Genomic DNA, 19961 nt, shown 5'->3' on the forward strand with positions numbered 1-19961 from the left:
CTAGTAATCAAAACAAGAAAACAACAATACTATACAGATATAAAACACAAAACGCAACCACGTGTGTGTTGATATTGACCGGAAACGCGTATATCTTACGCACAGGAGGAAGGAGGATGAGCGTGCGTACGTGGCAAAAAAGGATGAGCGTACGCAGCAAAAGAGGATGAGCGTACGCGCCATGTTAAAAGAGGATGAGCGTCCGCGCCAAAAAAGGATGAGCGTACGCGCCAAAAAAGGATGAGCGTACAAGCACTTAGAACGAATAGCGCATTTTTATTATGTAGCAATAAAATAAACAGAAATCACTTTACAATTTTTAATTTGTTAAAAAAAAAACTCTTACATATAATTAGTGCTTGAAATTATTCAATTTTGAACAAATTATTGTTTAGATAACTTTTACCATACATTACACACAGACCCATCTCATCTTTTTCAACCTGATATTTCATTTAATTTTTATTTTTTCTTAAAGATGTATTGATTAATAAAATCAGATTTTGAATAGGACCATTTTGCAGTTTTAATAAAGTTATTCACTTCTGTAGAATAAAAAAAAAAATATTTCACTTATAAAAAGACAAATAAATTGTTAATTTCAATCAAAAACCATGTTGTCTTATAGACAACTTAGGTATATTTTGCTTTAAATTACATTTTTTCAGGAAATTGTTTTTTTTTCGATCCACTTTTTGGTCAAAGGGAATAACTATTAAAGTATTATGTGATATTAAAATGGCATATTCAACAACAATTATTACAATAAACAACAACAGTAAACTATTATTTTTTTAGGGGGACAATATATCTTTAAATTATTTTAGAATAGACATTTTTGGTCACTTTGAATTTTTACTGTGGTAGCAATATGAACTAAACCTCATCTCTAGATTGGCAATGGTTCTAGAGTAATTTAACTTACAAACCACACAACCCTCTCTTTTAGTGACAATGTCATTGAAAACGATTTTCCTGGTAATTAAATAGGCTCAAACTCATATATAATATACTGTAATCTATATCTTATAGTACCAACATTACTTTTTAGAGTATACAGTGTATTTCTATTTTAATAAATTATTCTTTTACACAATTTTATATAAATTTCATAAAGTTGATTATTATGATTTATAGAATATATTATCTACAAAATTGATTTAACCTGTAAACGTACCACACACATCTGCAACTACACCATCTATAAAAAATGTTTTGTTCTGGAAATCTTAATTTGTTTATTTGAGCTTAAACTCTACATTCTTGAGGTATATAAATTTGTCCATATAAAAATGTAAAAATTTTTTACCTAATATTGCCCAGATTCCCCCTAAATTTTGACAAATATAATGAAAAAATTAGATCAATTTGGAAACATTTTTAGGCTTCGTCTCCTCTCACCTATTTCAAAATCCTGGATCTGCCACTGCACCGTATCACTTGATACTTGTAGGCCTACTTTGGAAATGTTATATTAATGTTAATTCTAAGCAATTCGTCTTCCTATTAATTTTCAGGTCTATCATGGCGTCCTTCCAACCCTCTTTTTTGTCTTTGGCTCTTCTCTTCATTTGTCCTTATTTTTTTATATTCTGAATTCAATCATAATTCTTTTACCTTCGAAGTATCAAACTATTTTTTTTTAACTGATAAAAATATTTTCAATTTATTCTTAATTATTGTACAATTTATACAGAAGAATACCTCTCCATATATTATGTTCAGATGGAATATAAAATTTCATATATATAAAATAAAAGTTTTTCACCATGCTGAGATATCTGTATATATATGTAAGAAGATTCTTCTTCAAAGTCTCGGTTCGGCCAGATTTTTCTTATACTCGCAGATTTTCTCAATTTTCTAAGTTTAGAGTTTCTCTAGGCCTTTCAAATTTATATATATTTAACATCATATATATATGTATACCACCTGGGTACTATGAAATTTGGCGAAAATTAGGGGTTGGGATTATACTCGGATGGAATTTACCAAAGTCTCCTATCTTAATTTAGCCTAATCAGAAACTTGGATTATACTCGGATGGAATTTACCAAAGTCTCCTATCTTAATTTAGCCTAATCAGAAACTTGGATTATACTCGGATGGAATTTACCAAAGTCTCCTATCTTAATTTAGCCTAATCAGAAACTTGGATTATACTCGAGCATGGGATTATATTTAAATATTGGATCATACTCGAACATGGGATTATACTCGAGCATGGGATCATACTCGAGCATGGGATCATACTCGAGCATGGGATCATACTCGAACATGTGATCATACTTGAGCATGGGATCATACTTGAGCATGGGATCATACTTGAGCATGGGATCATACTCATATCATATACAATCTATTTTTAGATCTTGGTTATGCTCTACCCTTGGTGGGAACTTTATCCTGACGGTATGATACTTTTAAAAATATATTTATATCAGTATATTAAAGACCCCTTCCCTTCCATTTGTCACCGTTTAAAGATGAAAAAAGTTATCGCAATAGGACCATATAGTATTATTTTTACATTAAATATAGTTTGTGATCTTAAATTAGATCTAAAATATGTAGGGAAGGGGTCTTTAAACTTAGCATTTTGTACACAAGCTAAGTATATAGGATTATACTCATATCATATACAATCTATTTTTAGATCTTGGTTATGCTCTACCCTTGGTGGGAACTTTATCCTGATGTTATGATTCTTTTAAAAATATATTTATACCAGTATATTAAACTTAGCGTTTTGTACACAAGTTGAGTATATTGCAATTAGAGTACCATTCTTAAATCAAATTGTGTTCAAACTAAACCATGCTTATTCTACCATCACGAGTACACTGGTTGTTGTCTGTAGTTAGCAATCGTGTTGTAGTTCAGAATACTATCAGCTCCGGAGCGTTGTTCAGCTTCCAGGCGCAGGTACTTTGTTTTGAAGAAAGTGACAAACAAGAAACAAGTGAATGTGACATATCCACAGCAGATTAAAAGTGGAGCTGTTAATTTAAACAAAATAATGGTTGGAACATTTATTAATAAACAAGTAAAAATCAGGTATTTTTTTGCTTAGTAAAATGAAAATACAGTCATAACTTAACTTTAGTCGTACTTCAGGCTAAAGAACTTCAAATAAATCTGTGACTAAATCAAGTTAACCTAGGCTAATTGAGACAGATTTTGACCAATTTTTGTAGTCATTGAAATTGTCGATTAAGTGTTTTTTGAAAAAGGTTTTTTAAAAATGTAACAATTTTTGACTTATCATATTGGCCAGATATTAAAGAATAAAATATATTTTTTTTATATTAGCTTAAGTCGATATCCAGTGGTATTAATGTGGTTTAATGGTTGGCATTGAGAAAGCTAAAAAGCTCATGTTCAAATCTTGATTGGGTCATCTTCTATGTACACATATTTATACACATTTTATAGTTTATCTTATAAAATTACATACGATAAATATACAGTATGATAATTTAAATTGTTTGCATATTATTTTTAATAAATATGCTTTGCTTACTTGTTAAAACATGTATCTTCTCACTAGGAATATTTGTACACGTTTGATTTGGATGTATCTCTTCTGTTGCCAGGAATTGAAAGAATAACATAAATACTATGCCCTGGATTTGGCTGAAATAGATACAGTATATGGTTACATTTTATACAATAAATGAGTAGAATGGTGCGGTTTTTTCAGTTGACAGATGGACTGTTAAGCCATTCCTAAAGGTTTGGTGATTTTTAATGATTTAATGTCAAGAAATTACAAAGATTGTTTGCCATTTGTTTACATAGTACAGTAGTAAAGTACTAATATCTATATGAATTTCTATATGCTACTTAATTTGTTTTTATTATTTACATTATACATGATTTTAAGTACTTTCTATACACTTTGTTTCATGTGTTTATAGATTTCATAAATCCTTTGTTATCCACGTTTTTTAAATCTGTTTTGGTTTAGGGAGGTTTTGTTTTACAAAAAATATGTTTATGAATGAATTATATGATTCATCAGCTAGAATGTGTTGGTATATTTCATTAATAATAATAATTCAGGCTTAGATATCGCATTTTACAAAAGCCTCAATGCGCTTAACAGTATAAAAATAATATTCCAGAAAACTAGATTTAAAGGTGTTTTCAAAGTAGTCTTAAAATAAGATAAGTTACAGATAGAAACAAAGAAAAACAGAGGCCCAAGAAAAAGAATCAATTTAAATAGAAGTGTGGTCACCGCGTAGCTTGTCCCACTTGGAATTGTATCTGCCATGAGCGGAAATCGCCCGTCCGTCCGCTTTTGTGTAAATGGTCATAAGAAATAACATAGATTCTATATTTTTATTACCATTATCGCGTGTCTGTATAAATTGGCCTTAAAGCTCTGTCTACACTATCAAACTTTATGTGACAAAAAAATGTGATGTGCCCATAAGGACATGATGATGCCATATCACTACCATATTTGGGAATATCACTACCATATTTGGGAATATCACTACCATATTTGGGCACATCACACTTTTTTTGTCAAACTAATTTGATAATCTAGACAGAACTTAAATGCTTTGTTGAAGGAAGGATGGAAGGAATACATACCCAGACATCGCTAAGAACCCAGCACTCGTTGCTTCAGGTACTGGATATGTGCATTCCACACCTAACTCAAACGTTATAGCATATTGAGCTAGGCCTAAAACACCAAACATTGTACAGAAAATAAGAAGTTCTATCTGCATATCATCAAACGTAGACAGCTGTAAAGAAATTTAAAATAAATTATTTTAATGTACGAATAATATTTATACTACTTCACAAAGGCATTAAATTCCAATTAAGGCCAACGGTAACATAAAAATATAGAATCTATGTTATTCCTTAAAGATGTATTGTCCCCTGAAAAAATATTTTTTTCAAATTTTTGTTGTTAAATATGCCATTTTAATGTCACATAATTGTTTTTTTTTAATTTTTGTTTAACAGAAGGGATTAATTTATTAAAACTACAAAATAACCTATTAAAAGTCTGATTTAATTAATTTTTATGTTTTTGGAAGACAATACATCTTTAATTATGACCATTTACATAAAGCACAGAGCAAACAGGTGGTCTCTGCTCATGATAGATACAGATTCTACGTGGGACAAGCTATGCAGGTTTCTGATTATCGTTGCCACTTGTCTTTGTAAATTGGATATTACGTGTGAAATTTGTATCCTTATCAATGATTTTAAGCTTCTGTTTTGTTGACTAAAATCTTTCATAGTGTATGTTCATTATTTAGTAAGATTCCTATAGTATATTCTAAGCTGTCATGCTTTAGATCATTGAGATACATGACTACAACCTTGCAGAGATATCTAAGCTTGAAATTGTGCATAGTAAATCTGTATTGTGATAGTGTTAGTGTTTTGTAATGTTTATGAATACATTCTGTTACAATTGATTGGTTCCTCTAATCTGGATATCACTGCAATTTAAATCCCTCTAAAGAAACTTTTACTTACTATTGTAAATGCCATAAAGCAGATAACGGCTAATGAGAAACATATCTTTGTAACTTCTTCAAATTTTTTGGTCTTATCCACATAAAGTCCCGAGAAGAATGCGGCAATTATTCCAAAACCTAACATGGAAGCGCCGCAATACCCAGAAAATTCCTAAAAATTAAAAAATCAAAATTAATTTGCTAACTGCCTAGATTACTTGTTTACTTGTTCAGTTTTGTTAATACTATAGGTTTCAGTTTCATTGTTGAAATTCAATAGTAATACCAGCATCTGTCATTCATAATGATTTGTAGTTTTACATGTTTGCAATAAAAAATCGTATTATTTTTCGAAAACGCTAACAAATTATTTATTTAAAAACTTTTCTGTTTACTTTTATTGAATCATTAATCAGTTATTGCACAATAAGAAATGCAGAATAAAATACATCATCCCCTGAATAGGATTGTCCCCTGAATAGGGATTCATTTAGGGATGTCCCCTGAATAGGGATGTCACAAAAGAGGGGTTCTACTATATTTAATTCTATAAAAATAAATAGACTTACATCTGTGTATCCTCTTACACAGAGAATTTGCTGCAATACTGATAAAATTGAACTCAATAATCCAAAACCAGCTCCAAAGTTAACAAACAAAAGAAAATATGCTGGTATTCTGACAATCTACAAAGAAAAGTTGTTATAATAATGATAATTCACAAATGTCCACATGAAAAACAAGTTTAATTAATCAAAATGTTCTATGCATAATAGAATAAATACTACTACCAATTTAAAGATCTGATACAAATAATTAAAGTAAACCTGTTGACTGAATGTCAAATGAAACTTTAAAAACTTTCTACTTTTGATGCTTAAAGATGAAATGATATACGTGTGAAGTTATTGAATGTTTGACTTGTGTGGGGGTGATGGAATTTAGCGTACGTGTAAGTAAAGATCATCTAAAGCTCTGTCTACACTATCAAACTTTATGTGACAACAAAAATGTGATGTGATCATATATGGTAATAATGATGTCATATTACTACCATATTTGGGAATATCACTACATATATTTGAGCACATCACACTTTTTTGTCAAACTAGTTTGATAGCTTTACCTTTTTCAGTCCCTGCCAAAATGTCTCATGAACCTCAGCGGCACTAGCTGATGGCGGGGATGGAGGCACAGAGCTGCAGAAACCGAAAACACTCAGCAAAAATCCAATTGCTCCCGGAATTAAGTACACAAGAAGCTACAAAATTAAAATGTGCGATTAGTGTATTGTACTTACAAACAAAACAAATAAACAAAGAAAAAACTAAAATTGGTAATTGTCAATTCATCATGAACTTATATAATCACACTTGGTCTATTCATACTATCTATTCAAATGTTCTACTCACACTGTCTATTCACACTACTTATTCATAAAACCATATAGTATTAATAAAATCTAGAGTATTCTATTCAAATTATCTATTCACACTATCTATTCCCATTATATATTCCCACTATCTATTCACACTATCTATTCAAACTATATATTCACACTATTAATTCCCATTACGTATTCCCACTTTCTATTCACACTATCTATTCACACTATCTATTCCCATTATCTATTCATACTATCAATTCACACTATCTATTCCCATTATCTATTCACACTATCTATTCACACTATCTATTTACACTATTTATTCACATTATCTATTCACATTATCTATTCACACTATCTATTCCCATTATCTGTTCATACTATCAATTTCCACTACTGTATCAACTCATAACAAGCAATTTATAAAATAAAAAAGGAGTTCACACCATTAATGTAATATCCCCATCTTTTTTCACAATGGCGGGCGACGCAATATTAACAACAAGGAGTCCGAGTGGGTTCAGCATCGATGCTATCATATTAGCTACTGCCCTCTGGTCTCCCGCAAACCAAGTAGCTGCAAGTTTAGTTGGTGCAAATAGTAAAAAGGGTTGAGCAATAGCACATAGTGTCTGTCCACCAAGCACGATCATGTACGGAATATGATGGTCCTTTGAAATAAAATCAAGAGAACTTAAGTAACGAACGGCCAGCCCAAGAAAATTTAATGTTGCTCCGGAGATTATCTGAAAAAGAAAATCAAAGAACAATCATAATTATTATTATTTATTTTATATTTCAACAAACATTTCAAACACTCAGATAGATATTTGTAAATTATATAATGTTAGGCTATGAGACAACTCTTGGCACTTTAAGAGAGTGAGTTAAGATTTGAACCATTGAGCAATAATGTATAGGTCCATGTTTGAACCAATGACCATGAAATAACAAGCAAGTAAGTCAACTCCACTCCTAAAGACTTGTAATAAGACTTTGTTTATGTAGAGCATCTTGTGTATATGTGTGTCTTGTGAACAGGATTGCCACCTTTGAGAAGGATAGTGAATGAATTTTTATGGTTATTCTGGCAATTTGCCTAAATATATAATTTTTAAAAAAAAACAAAACCACAACAACAACCACAAACAATGTCCCGTATTGGTAAATACTGCACTAATCAAGGTCGTCACATGACATGAAAATGAGGATGCTTATAAAATGATGGTGTAATAATTGAATTTTAATTAATGCATCCTCAGTTTTGTTATGTATTCACAAGCATTAATGAATTCATTAGCAGATAGGTATAGGTACAGTTTTAATTTAATGAAATCATCATAGTTCTTACCCCTAATCTCAGTCCAAATGTATCTAATAGATAGATAGCCAGGAATCCAACTGGTATAGCAGCAATCATGTACACTGTCGATAGCCAATCGATTTTTGATGGACTCACATTATAGAAATTCGCCGAGTGGTCAGAAACTGGACTGAAAGTCAACCAAGACTGAAAACAAAAATGATTAAAACATTGATGACTCAGTTACATTAAAAAAAAACAACCAAAAAACAATAATTTATTTTTAAATATTTAATTTTTTTCATATTGTTTATTCTCTTATAAAAAAACTCTGACTAAAACATGAAAATATGACCGTTGCTAACATTTTAAACACTGTGGAGAATCTAGTACTGTAGTCTTGCCCCTGTAAATCAGAAGCCACCATGTCACATGTCCCTTTTAAATCCTTTTACAATTCTGCTCGTTTTAAACAGAAATAAATTATTTTGAACATAAAAACATGAAACAAATCCTGTAAGAGGATCTTGTGACCAAATCAGAAGCCACCATGTCACATGTTCATTTTTAATCCTTTCAGGATTCTGCATGTTTTAAACAGAAAATAATTTAACACAAGCAAATACTGATTTTTTTAGTTTCTTTTCAATTAAATCATGGAAATTCTACTGATTCAGCTTTTTTTACAATAATATTATTTTTAATTTGTGTTTAATAAACATGGACCATTTGTTAGAATATTTTATATAATGACAATGTTTTATATCAGGGAGGTATACCTCCCTGGTTATATGTCAATTAAATAAATTAAAGATATACTGTCCCCCAAAATCATGAAAAATAAAGATTTATAAAATTTTGCAGTTTTAATGAAGTTATATAGAAAAAAAAACAAACAAAAATAATTATTTTACAGTTTATAAAAAGTCAAAAGAAATGGTTTATTTTAACCAAAAACCATTGTCTTTTGGTCAAAGTAAATGTTATGACGTGTTATTCAACACAAAATTTTAAAACATTTCATTTTTAGGAAGACAATAGGAAGGAAGTTTTTATCTATATAATTACACATCTTATCTTTAATTAAAAGAGACTTCTTTGAGGATATCAAGAGATCTAGATTAGCTTCAGTATTGAAAAATTGAATTACTGTTTTTCCTGAGAGAAGTAAAACAAAAACAATGATTTGATTGTTGGTTAGTGTAGTATGGTACAGTAGTATAGACATGCAGAATATAGAAATTAGAATTTCACTTAATTTTTGTAATCTTGGCTGCAATTGAAAAGTCCCTACGAATTAACACCGACTGTGTATAATCACGATTGAACAAATTGCACAAATCATGCATAACACATACAAATCCTATGCTTGTTTGGTGGATTGATATTTATTTGATGTTGTAAGACTGCTATAAAACTTATTATTATGTTTTTGTCTGGTGTTTATTTTAATTGCTATATTATATATTTGTTCACTCATAAGCCAGAATTGGCTGGTCTTATTGTTAACATTAACAAGAGTGAGATCAAATAAATAATTTGTAAAAAATATATTTTTACCTACCAGTGCATTAGAAAAATTAAGAATTCCAAGTACAGCCAAAATGAACCATCTTCGTTTATAAACTCTGTATTCAGTATCTTCCTCAGAGTTTCGATTCAGTGAACTTTCAAGACGAGGGTCTGTTAGTAATGAACTTTCTTCTGAATTTCTTCCTGCTTTCTGAGACATGGTTGGTAAACTAAAACACAGTAAATTAAAGAGTGTTATTAATATTGTGTATTGTTAGGGAAAAGGGGGTGTGTCTTCCCCACAACAACATAACATTTATTTATATATAGGTCAGGCCTAAAATTATAGACAACACCATCACCTTTTTTAGCATCAGAATGATACAATAATATTTTACAATTTTTACAAAATAACACTAACAACTGAACAACGATATTATAAGTTTAATACAAACCAGTTTTTAAAGAAAACCTCGTTCAGGGACAGTTCTCAATGGTACAGAAAATAAAGTTACGTTTTCCATTCAACTTTTGTGTATAGTGGTACGGTTCTGCTCTGCTGCACACACTGTGCTTGATCTCATGACCATGTGTGGCCTTTATCAAAACTAATACACTGTGAAACTAAAATAACGATAAACAACATATAAAAATAACGTAGGCATTAAATAAAAAACTTACATAGTACTTGTTTTATTAGGCAGCCCATATTGAATATAAAATATTTTATCAAATTATTTTTTATATTTATGAACAATCTTGTTCGTTTATGGTTATGATTCTAAAGAGGGCGTTGTTTTGTTAAACTTTGCGCGTGCTGTTTGTTTACATATGATGTATGCGCTCCCAGTTTTTTAAGTTTTACAAGACAGTTTTTTGTTAAATAACGATGCCAGTTTGCCATGTTTGTGATGCTGTTAATGATTTCCACGATGAAGGCGGTTTATATTACTGTAATGTTTGCAGTACTCAGTCACAGGTAGCCGAACTTCTACTAGGCTAGGCATACCAACCATAGGCTAGGCGCTTTTTTTTAGTGTTGACCACACTGTGGTCGATAAACACTGCCAGAAGTGTCTGGTCGTTTCACCCCATTATGTTAAAATTACATTAATATGCAAAAATCTTAGGTTTAAATAATAGATCTTTGGTGTACGATATTTGATTTAATAAAAGAAGTAATTAAGAGGACCCACATTGTTCGGTTCCCCCTTGTTTTTGGAAAAATCTTTGTATAATTTTATGGGATAAAATGAAAATATTGTGGAAAAAAAAAGAGGGCGCTAATAAATATTAAATAAGAATATCTTCTTTTTATAATTAAAATCAATTTTTTGTCTTCGTTTTTTTTGCAGCACTATTCAATTCAACATTTATTTTGACCAAAATCAGCAAACATCAACATATATGTATTAAAAAAACAAAGTATCATTTACATGGACGACATAGAGACTCGATTAAGTAGTTACTAGTAATTCTTCACTGTCCCCCTCCTCGTGACACATCATTCATAATTACATAACCTATGTAAATATAGAAACAATTTTGCAAATCACAAAAAAAAACAATTTAACAATGTTAAGGTGGAGAAAAAAAACAGCAAAAATGTTCATTTTGATTACACTACTGTAAATAATCTTTGGAATTTTTTTTTATCAGATGCTAGTCTGCTGTTTTTATCTTGTTACTTTTTAACTTGATTACTAATTTTTTACTTTTTAACCATTTTTCTAAAAGAGTATGCAAGTACTGGAACAAGAAGTTACATATACTAATATTACCAGTGGTCGATCTCTTGCTGTCAAAGTCGCTGCTAAACCACGTAAAGGTATGTTGACAAAGTTCTTCATACAGTATGCATTTTTTCTTTTGAGGCCTGGGAGTTTGGTAACACACTCCTAAAATGCCCCTGAGGAGTGTGATTTACAGCACCCCTAAATTTTAAACTTTTACACATCAACAGCACACCTACAGTACATCTGAATGTTTTCAGGAGTGCAATTTTTAGCACATCAGCAAAAAGGTCTGGCTTTTATCAAACGTGTATATGATTAGAATATAGTACAACTAAGGCTAAACTAAATTTTTTTTAAATAATAAAAGTTAAAAAATTCTGTTACATTTTTTTACTGCCTACTGCATTTTATCAAAAAGTTTTGCTCAAACATTTTATTTTTAGAATTACTTGTTGAATTGACAAAGTCTAAACCGTGGTGGAGTTACGAAGCATTTCAGATAATCTTACAAGCTCAAATTGAGACACTGATTGCGATGGGGGTATCTCATCATTTAAGTGTAAGTCAGTTTTGAAGATTAAATACATTTATTTTTTTACAGGACACCACCACAATGTATTTACTTAAGTGGCCTAATCTTCGAAAACCAGTGTTCATGATTGTTATGTCTCCTTTTTAAATAGTCTTTATTTATTCAATGAAAAAATGTCTTGTACTCCACAATGAATTTACACACATATGTTATCATGGAAAATTGCATTCATAAAATTGAGAATTTGTAAAATACTGTGTTTATTCTTAAAGGAAGTTGTAAAAACCATCTGGTTCAAGTTTTTACAAAAGTCTGGTGTTGCGTTTTGCACGACCAGTAACGAGACGATGTCTCTGTACCGTAAGATAGCAGAGAAAAGGGAGCTTGAGGTGCGTGAACGCGAAAAAGTTAAACGCAAAAGACTTGAACAAGCCAAGCAGAAAAAGGAGCTCGATAGGGATAGCCTGGAGAAGGTGGAAGGCATGGATAGTGGATTAGATACAGATGAAAACATAGTAAGTATGTGCTTTTCTTAATCTCTTAAACTTGATTCCTACTATGACACAACGCAAGGACGTAAGCGCAATGCAAGTAATTATCAACCAGCAACAAGCATTGGATTATCCAAACTGGTGCTTGTATATTTACCATTTCATTTTGTAACACTAACATGAGTTTGCAATATGCGTGTTTTGTTATTTATTTTTTTATTTCACGTTATTTATTGAGGGTGACCCTAAACAGCATATGCTGACAATCAAGGGGTCTTGATGTGTTATGTGTCTGTCTCTTAAGTGACTAGTACACCAGAGTAACCCCCTACTCGTCTTTAAAGTGCACATGAGCCAGATGTGAACAATGGTTTATACCTGTATTCCTTATCCAAGAAGACTACCACCAGAACCATTGAGCGAGTGAGGCTCGAACCCTTGCCGATATGGCAAGGTATTAATGTTCCACTGTCTTAACCGCTTGGCCACTCAGTCACACTTAATGTATGACATTTCAGTCAATATAGTTAAATATATATATATGTATTTATTATTAATAGAGAATAAAAGAATACTAGTTATATGTTAGTAACTATTCAGTATTCCTCAGAACAGTAATGCTGCTGACAACAGTGATGCAATTTCTGTGAAATCAAACAGTTCTGTGAGGTCAGCAAGGTCAACCGCCAGTTCACGAAAAAGCGGATGTTCTGATCGACATATATCCATGGCACGTAAAATAAACAAAGAACCGCACATCAGAATTCTCAGCTTGAGACACCTAATTTGTTTCTTGTACATCGGACTTCGATATCTTAAAGAACCAATCATGATGAATGATCTTGTACGTTGGATTAGCATTGGTAAACTACCGTTCTATGGAACGGATGATCTGTTACCGAACTACATTGTGGCAAGTATGGGAGCAAGTGAACAGAGAAAATTCAAGTGTCGAGTATGTCAATTCATATTTTAATAATTATTATTAATTATTATATATTCTGATGTTTTATTTTGAGATGTGTTGGTGTTTTTTGTTGTATAGTTTGTAGAGTATAATTATTTCTTAAGCTCTGTCTACATTCAAACTTTATGTGACAAAACAATGTGATGTGCCCATATATGGACATGATGATGTCTTATCACTACCATATTTGGGCATATCACTACCATATTTGGGCACATCACACTTTTTTGATAGTGTAGACAGAGCTTTAGTTGGTCTTAATAGAACAATAAATCCCTTAAGCTTGGTTTCCACTAGTATGCAACACAAGGCATGACAGTCAGGATAATAAAATTAGTTGTGTTGCGCTTACGTCCTAGTGGGAACTAATCTTAAGTCGCTGAAACAAAGGAACCGAACTTGGTTGTCACAAAACTAAGCCTATCTAGGCTACAGTAGTCCTAAAGACCATCCACAAGAGGACTCTCTTAACATCATAATTTACCATAAAACGTACATTTCAGACAAGGAATGACCTGGTTTAATGTTTTTAAAGTAATATATATGCATTATTTTTACAAAATGTCACAAATTGTAGGGAATGAGTCTAATAATAAAGAATAATCAAAGCCCCCTCATTTCTACAATGATCTTCCTCTATCTATCCACAATTCCTTATCCTTTTCCTCTTTCAAAACTAGACTTATGACTTTTCTCAAAACTATGTAATCCTTTTCCAGATTTTAAATTATAAAATTGTAGATCTAAATATTTATATATGTATATATTATATATTTTTGCTTAATTTAACATATCAGTTATTTTCTATATTCCAAATTTTCTTATTCAGATTTTTAGTCTTATGTAATTAATTTTTATTTTTTGGTTTTTGTTTTTCTTTTACTTTTCTGTTTTTGTTGTATTTTGTATATTGTATCTGTTCTGAGGGTCCCAAATGATCAGCAAATGCTGGATGGATCACCCTCATTAAATATGGTTAAAATAAAATAAATAAATAATAAAGAGAATAAACTCTAGAACTTGGGGTTTCAAGTTAACCACCAAGCTACAGCTTCACTACATTATACTGTTTCTTGTGGCATAGAATAAAGATTTGTATTTGTTAAGTTATTGTATACACTGAACAAATTTATTTCTTGTTTTTTAGGAAATTCCAAGATTACCAAATTTTGAGAAACTATGGCGTTCATTAACCACTTATCTATTAATTGAAAATTTACCACCACCCGATTTAAGCCTGTTGGTATCCAGATTTGTAGTCGATTTAAATTTACCAAGTGAGTAATGTTAAGTACAGTACTATTGATCCTGCATTTTACATTTTTTAAAATTAATAAATGAGGATTGTCTCCCAAAAATCATGAAAAATGAAGAATAATAAAATCAGACTATAAATACGCCTTTTTGTAGCTTTGATAAAGTTATTCGCTTCTGTAATAAAAAATAATAATAATTTCACAAGTTATAAAAAGATAACAGTTAATTTAACTAAAATGTTTCCTTTAAATTACACATTTTTCAGTTACATTATTTTTTCCTAATCCAATTTTTGGTAAAAGTGAATAAATATGTGAAATTAAAATTTCAAGTTAAAGAGGTTCATCTGGATCTATGTATAGTATTCAAATAATTTTTCTTTTGGATGATCCAAAGGAAATAAAACCGTAAAACTTAGGTTTTTACTATAGCTTTTGCTGGTTCAACGACGCAGCTTAGTCATGAGTGAGTCTATGTGACTTGGAATTGTTACCATGAGATCTCGTATTTTGTATAACGCCATCTATAGAACATTCAGTTTTACCCAAATGGGATTGTCGGGGCCTCCTATTAAGTAAGTTCTAATCCGCCGTCGTCTCTGTTTCTACTGTTAAAGCGATATTTAAGAATCATCTGTAAAATTTATTTTATCTCTAGATGAAATTCTTGCCTTGACCAAGAGGATACTACTCTGTAAGTTAAACCGTTCACGATGTTCGAAAAGAAAGAGAAAAGATAAGAAAAGATATCCATTATACGAACTAGAAGCATTGGCAGCTATTGTTGTGGTCTTAAAATTAAGTTTTCGTTTAGATGATGATTTTGAATATGAACAAGCATCATTGTGTAGGAGGATAAATGAATGCTGTGAAGCTGGTAAGAATTTGAATATTTAGGACAAAACTTCCAGTGTTTGTAGAGAGACAATGGCTTTATAGTTTTCGATTTCATATCTTTTATTATTCATTGAATAGTATTAAACTGTTGGACCTTTAATGCTTTACAATAATAACAAAAATCTACACAATAAATTCATTTTCAGCTTTTATTGCTGTAAATGTTTAACCATATTTAGGACAAAACTTCCAGTGTACTATTTAAAATATTAGGGAGTTTTCGCACGTTAACTTTAACACTATTTCCCAACATGCAACGTAAAGCTCCGCCCACTTTGTAAACGAATCGATCTTCGCATGCGCAAGCATTATGAAAAAATTTCTATTCTATTTCACCTCGTGAAATTATTTGTACCATTACACTAAATACATTCATTATTTTTATGTTGGAATATTTTACTTCTAAATTAGGTAGTGATTATTTTATTTGGAATGAGTGGGTTCTTTCGCAACAGTTCAAAGTTCAAGAGCAACAGAAGACAGCAGTTCATGAACAAGCTTGGTGAGTTTACAAATAAATTATCAATACCTTTCTAATGCACAGAAATTCTGTACAAAGAAATACAATATTAAACTGTATGTGACAAAAAAATGTGATGTGCCTATATATGGACATGATGATGTCATATCACTACCGTATTTGGGCACATAACTACCATAGTTGGGCACATCACACTTTTTTGTCAAACTACTTTGGTAGTGTAGACAGAGCTTAATAGAAAGGTTTTACATTTAAAACATTTGTCCAATATATGCTCTCATTATTTCAATTTTGTTTCTTTCAGTAATATTTTGAGAATACAGAACTTAGAACCATTTATTAACTTTGAGAAGAATATTTATAACAAGTGGTTGGGTGGAGAAACATCTTTTCAGGGATGGGCTTCAAATAGTAAGTTTAATTTGTGGTTCATATGGATCAAGTAATTCTATAAAGAAGAATATTTATAACAAGTGGTTGGGTGGATCAAGTAATTCTACAAGTGTTCTACCAATCAAATTTAGAATTTCCATATATGGTATGATATAGTTGAGTAGTGTTTAATAATTAATAGTGTTTAAACATGACAAAATCAACTAAAAATCCCATGCATCAAACATATGATGCTGATTGTAATCTTGTGTACAGTAATTACCTTACGTGAAATAAAAGGCAAACAGTATTACTTGTATAGGCTACCTTCTCTTGGATTTTGTATGCGAGTTGCAACAAGGTGGCAAAAAAAGAGTTTATCAGACTTTTAGCACTGTTGCTCAGGCCTTGTCTTTTTAAAATTGTAGTTGTGCTACAAATTGCACTCCTCAATACATTTAGGGGTGCTGTAGGTGTGCTGTTTGTACTTTGGTGTGTAGAAATTTACCAAATTTAGGCGTGTTGTAAATCGCTCTCCTCAAGGGCAGTTTAGGAGTGTGTTAGGCGAGTAATCACACACGCTCGCCTTAAAAAACAAGGCCTGGTTGTTAATTAAAAAAAATAAATTCAAATTGTTACTTTTATTCATATTTTTTTATTCAGAATTGGAAACGAGAAATGAAATGATGAAACCATTTGTTGCCTTATCTGATAACAGGGATGTACAGGACGTCCGAACATCATCATTTGTACATAAACACCCTCTACAGGTTACTTCAGAAGACTGCATTACAAAACACGACGGTATGTCATTGTATATTAGGGAAGCTTTGTTAAGTAAAGATTTCTCACTAACGTCACTGAGGTACGCTCTTCACGTTGCATCTGCTAGTGAAAAGGATTCTAGTACTATTCATGTTGCATCTGCTAGTGAAAAGGATTCTAGTACTTTTCACGTTGCATCTGCTAGGGAAAATAATTCTAGTTGGTTGAACTCATCGGAAGACTGCGTAGAACAAGAGAATTGTTTGTTGGAAAAACAAGAAGAATATCTATCAGGAGAAGACAATGATGATGATATATGGAAGACACAAATGAAGAAAGGGCAACCTTGCGATGAATCTCTAGATTGTGTCCCACCGTCACGTGATGAATATGATAGTATGCTTGCATCTTCGTCAAGTCCTCAAAGAGGAACTAAGCGAACATGGAGTCGAATCAAAACCCTAGATATATGTAATCAACAAAATTTTACAAATCTAAATGAAACAAATAATGATGAAATAGGACAAAATACGAAAAAACTGAAACAGAATTCAACTACAGAAACAAATGACGAAGGAACAAAAAAATATGTGTGCAAGAATTTGCAAAAGAGACTTGATAAAATGTCACAAAGCCAGTCGTATATTGTCTATCCTAAACTTGACGTTAGGAAATCAGGACTAAGATTTCATTATTCATACACGTGGTTGCTAAAGCATCTAAGTAAAATGGTTGGACAAGACTTTCTTAGCTTGCATGATGAAGTACTTAGGTTTGAGTACTTACTGGACCTTTAAAATCTACAGAAGTAGGGGGATACATTTTGTTATTTATGTAACAACATATTTTGTTTAAAGATACAGTTATATAAAGGCTTTTAAAAATTACCTATTAAACCAAACAAAAATTAAATACAAGTTTGACATGATGAAATGTATTTTTTACCCTTCTCATTTGAAAGTGGCTATTGGCATGGTCAACTGTGTGTGTAATTTAAAGTTTTCTATAAATTACCCACACAATTAACAATTCCATTGACATTGACCGTGACGATTTTTCCTTGCGTTCTCGTTCACACTAAATGTACTAATGGTTGTTTACATGGTCTTCATAGTCTTAAACTTTCTTCACATCTGCAAAAAGTGCCAACAAATCAGGTTTGCATAGTATGACGATGATTTTGTGGAAAGTCTCCCGAGATTTCACATGGGTCACACAAGTTGTTAATGTGGATTTGCCTTGCTATTAATCATAGTAATCAAATAGCACCCAACTATACAGTACTTTCTCCAAAGATATGACACAATTTTTGTAAAACACCTGTGTCATGAAGATCAATATGTGTGACAATATGTAAATTCTTATATGAAACTATTTTATATATCAGTACCCTTTTAGGCCCTGTAATCTGCTTCTATAATTTCTTTTTTAAGGTTTAAATGACATTGACTGTCTGTATGATCGATTTTACGTAAAACAGTATCGCTCCACGGACATAACAAAATTATATTGCATCAGATGCTTGTATTTTGCTTCAAATTCTAAGTTATAATTCCGCAATGTTAAATCATAAAGTGAAAACAGATTGGTTTCAATGATTTTCAGTTGGAAACTTAAATGCTATCGTTGTTGATAGTTAAAAGTTTGACGATCGTTTGAAAACGATCAAGTTGAAATGATAACGATAGCGCGAACATTTGATTGACTCCTGTCTCCTTCCTCAACGTTGTCGTAATGCAAAAAAATGAAACAGAAGCTACAAATTCTAGGTCATCATACATCATAAATATACATAACCTTTTCCTGATGTATGCCTAGTCTAGTCTACGTTCGAGATAGGGACTCCTGATTGGTCAGTCAGATATCGACTCCTGATTGGTCAGTCAGATATCGCTAGAGTTGAACTGGATTCAACTCTTGTGATTGTCAACGATTGTTACAAGTTTGTAGAATCGGTTACCATCAATTATTTCACCTTTTCCTGTAAATAGCCGAAGTTTGTGTCATCGTTAAAAAAGTACATGTCTATGTAGATGATCGATAGCGTCGAATAATGTCGACTGGAAAACAGGCTTTAGTATTTTTGGAAGCTCATCCGCTTAGGTATGGTATCCCTCGGGAATCAGCCGCAGGTCCGTCAATCTTCACTGCCTATTCAAAGCCTGTTGCATTGTCAGGCGTTTTAATGTCGCTTTATGTCAGCTACAATCCTAAAGTGCCGGGTGACAGAAAAGGTAATTTTGGAAGATTTTATTGATGTTAGTTTCTTTGCTGTTTTAAAATGTAATGTTGTATTTGTAATCTGAGACGACTTGAAGCAAGGTTGTTGCTCTGTTAAATATTGGATTTTAAAAAAAAAGAAGTTGAAAAAAGTCTGGCTTTGACTCAGCTAGTATTCATTCAAGTATTTCTTTTCTTTAATTTTCCACACTTCAAATACAAATATTACAAATTTAATAAGCAGTGTTAAAGAAATAATAAAAATGGTAATCAAATTAATACTTGTAAGATACTTGTACTTAGGATACAGTACATATAACACTACAGCACACATGGTATGGATATTTATAATCAAAAAGCCTAGTAATAAGGAAGAATAACATAAATAGTGACGGTAACAATGATAATTATAACTAGAAGGTACTCCGAGAGTACAAACCTCCGCCTACTGTAAAATTCCCCTACATAAAATGTCCCCGGAAAATATATATATTTTTTTAAATTAGTTTTAAGTGTAAATAGGCTAAACTGCACACTACAAAGTTGT

At 31.4% G+C, this 19961-nt stretch overlaps 2 protein-coding genes across 3 annotated transcripts; one reads left to right on the plus strand and one right to left on the minus strand.

The window, feature by feature from the left end:
- Window positions 1–311: 311 nt before the first annotated feature.
- LOC144837353 (solute carrier family 49 member A3-like) lies at window positions 312–10246 on the minus strand. The gene is made up of 10 exons (XM_078692422.1): window positions 10153–10246; window positions 9750–9927; window positions 8234–8392; window positions 7329–7628; window positions 6622–6756; window positions 6065–6181; window positions 5515–5667; window positions 4606–4763; window positions 3524–3636; window positions 312–2999 (listed from the first exon to the last, which is right to left on the minus strand). The coding sequence occupies exons 2-10, from the start codon at window positions 9915–9917 to the stop codon at window positions 2833–2835; spliced, it is 1470 nt and encodes a 489-aa protein (XP_078548548.1). The 5' UTR covers window positions 9918–9927; window positions 10153–10246; the 3' UTR covers window positions 312–2832.
- A 274-nt stretch (window positions 10247–10520) lies between these two features.
- On the plus strand, window positions 10521–18160 carry LOC144837349 (TATA box-binding protein-associated factor RNA polymerase I subunit B-like). Of its 2 annotated transcripts, XM_078692418.1 has the most exons (11): window positions 10521–10676; window positions 11435–11525; window positions 11877–11992; window positions 12238–12480; window positions 13067–13411; window positions 14571–14700; window positions 15338–15556; window positions 15988–16078; window positions 16362–16468; window positions 17093–17307; window positions 17347–18160. In XM_078692418.1, exons 1-11 carry the CDS (start codon window positions 10587–10589, stop codon window positions 17989–17991), a joined length of 2292 nt encoding a protein of 763 aa, XP_078548544.1. In that variant the 5' UTR covers window positions 10521–10586; the 3' UTR covers window positions 17992–18160. The 2 variants fall into 2 exon arrangements, with proteins under 2 accessions (XP_078548544.1, XP_078548542.1); XM_078692416.1 differs by having other exon boundaries at window positions 17093–18160.
- Window positions 18161–19961: the final 1801 nt, after the last annotated feature.

This window comes from Antedon bifida, chromosome 3 (assembly GCF_963402885.1).
Source record: "Antedon bifida chromosome 3, ecAntBifi1.1, whole genome shotgun sequence".
Lineage (NCBI taxonomy): Eukaryota > Metazoa > Echinodermata > Crinoidea > Comatulida > Antedonidae > Antedon > Antedon bifida.

Excerpts from the sequence above, each read along its gene's own strand:
- LOC144837353 (XM_078692422.1), bottom strand. The coding sequence starts at position 9,917 with ATGTCTCAGAAAGCAGGAAGAAATTCAGAAGAAAGTTCATTACTAACA. Across the intron at positions 8,393-9,749 it reads TTAATTTTTCTAATGCACTG|TCTTGGTTGACTTTCAGTCC; the intron begins GTAGGTAAAAAT and ends TTTTGTTTTCAG. Across the intron at positions 6,182-6,621 it reads TTTGGCAGGGACTGAAAAAG|ATTGTCAGAATACCAGCATA; the intron begins GTAAAGCTATCA and ends TTTTCTTTGTAG.
- LOC144837349 (XM_078692416.1), top strand. The coding sequence starts at position 10,587 with ATGCCAGTTTGCCATGTTTGTGATGCTGTTAATGATTTCCACGATGAA. Across the intron at positions 11,526-11,876 it reads CGCTGCTAAACCACGTAAAG|AATTACTTGTTGAATTGACA; the intron begins GTATGTTGACAA and ends TTTTATTTTTAG. Across the intron at positions 12,481-13,066 it reads TAGATACAGATGAAAACATA|AACAGTAATGCTGCTGACAA; the intron begins GTAAGTATGTGC and ends AGTATTCCTCAG.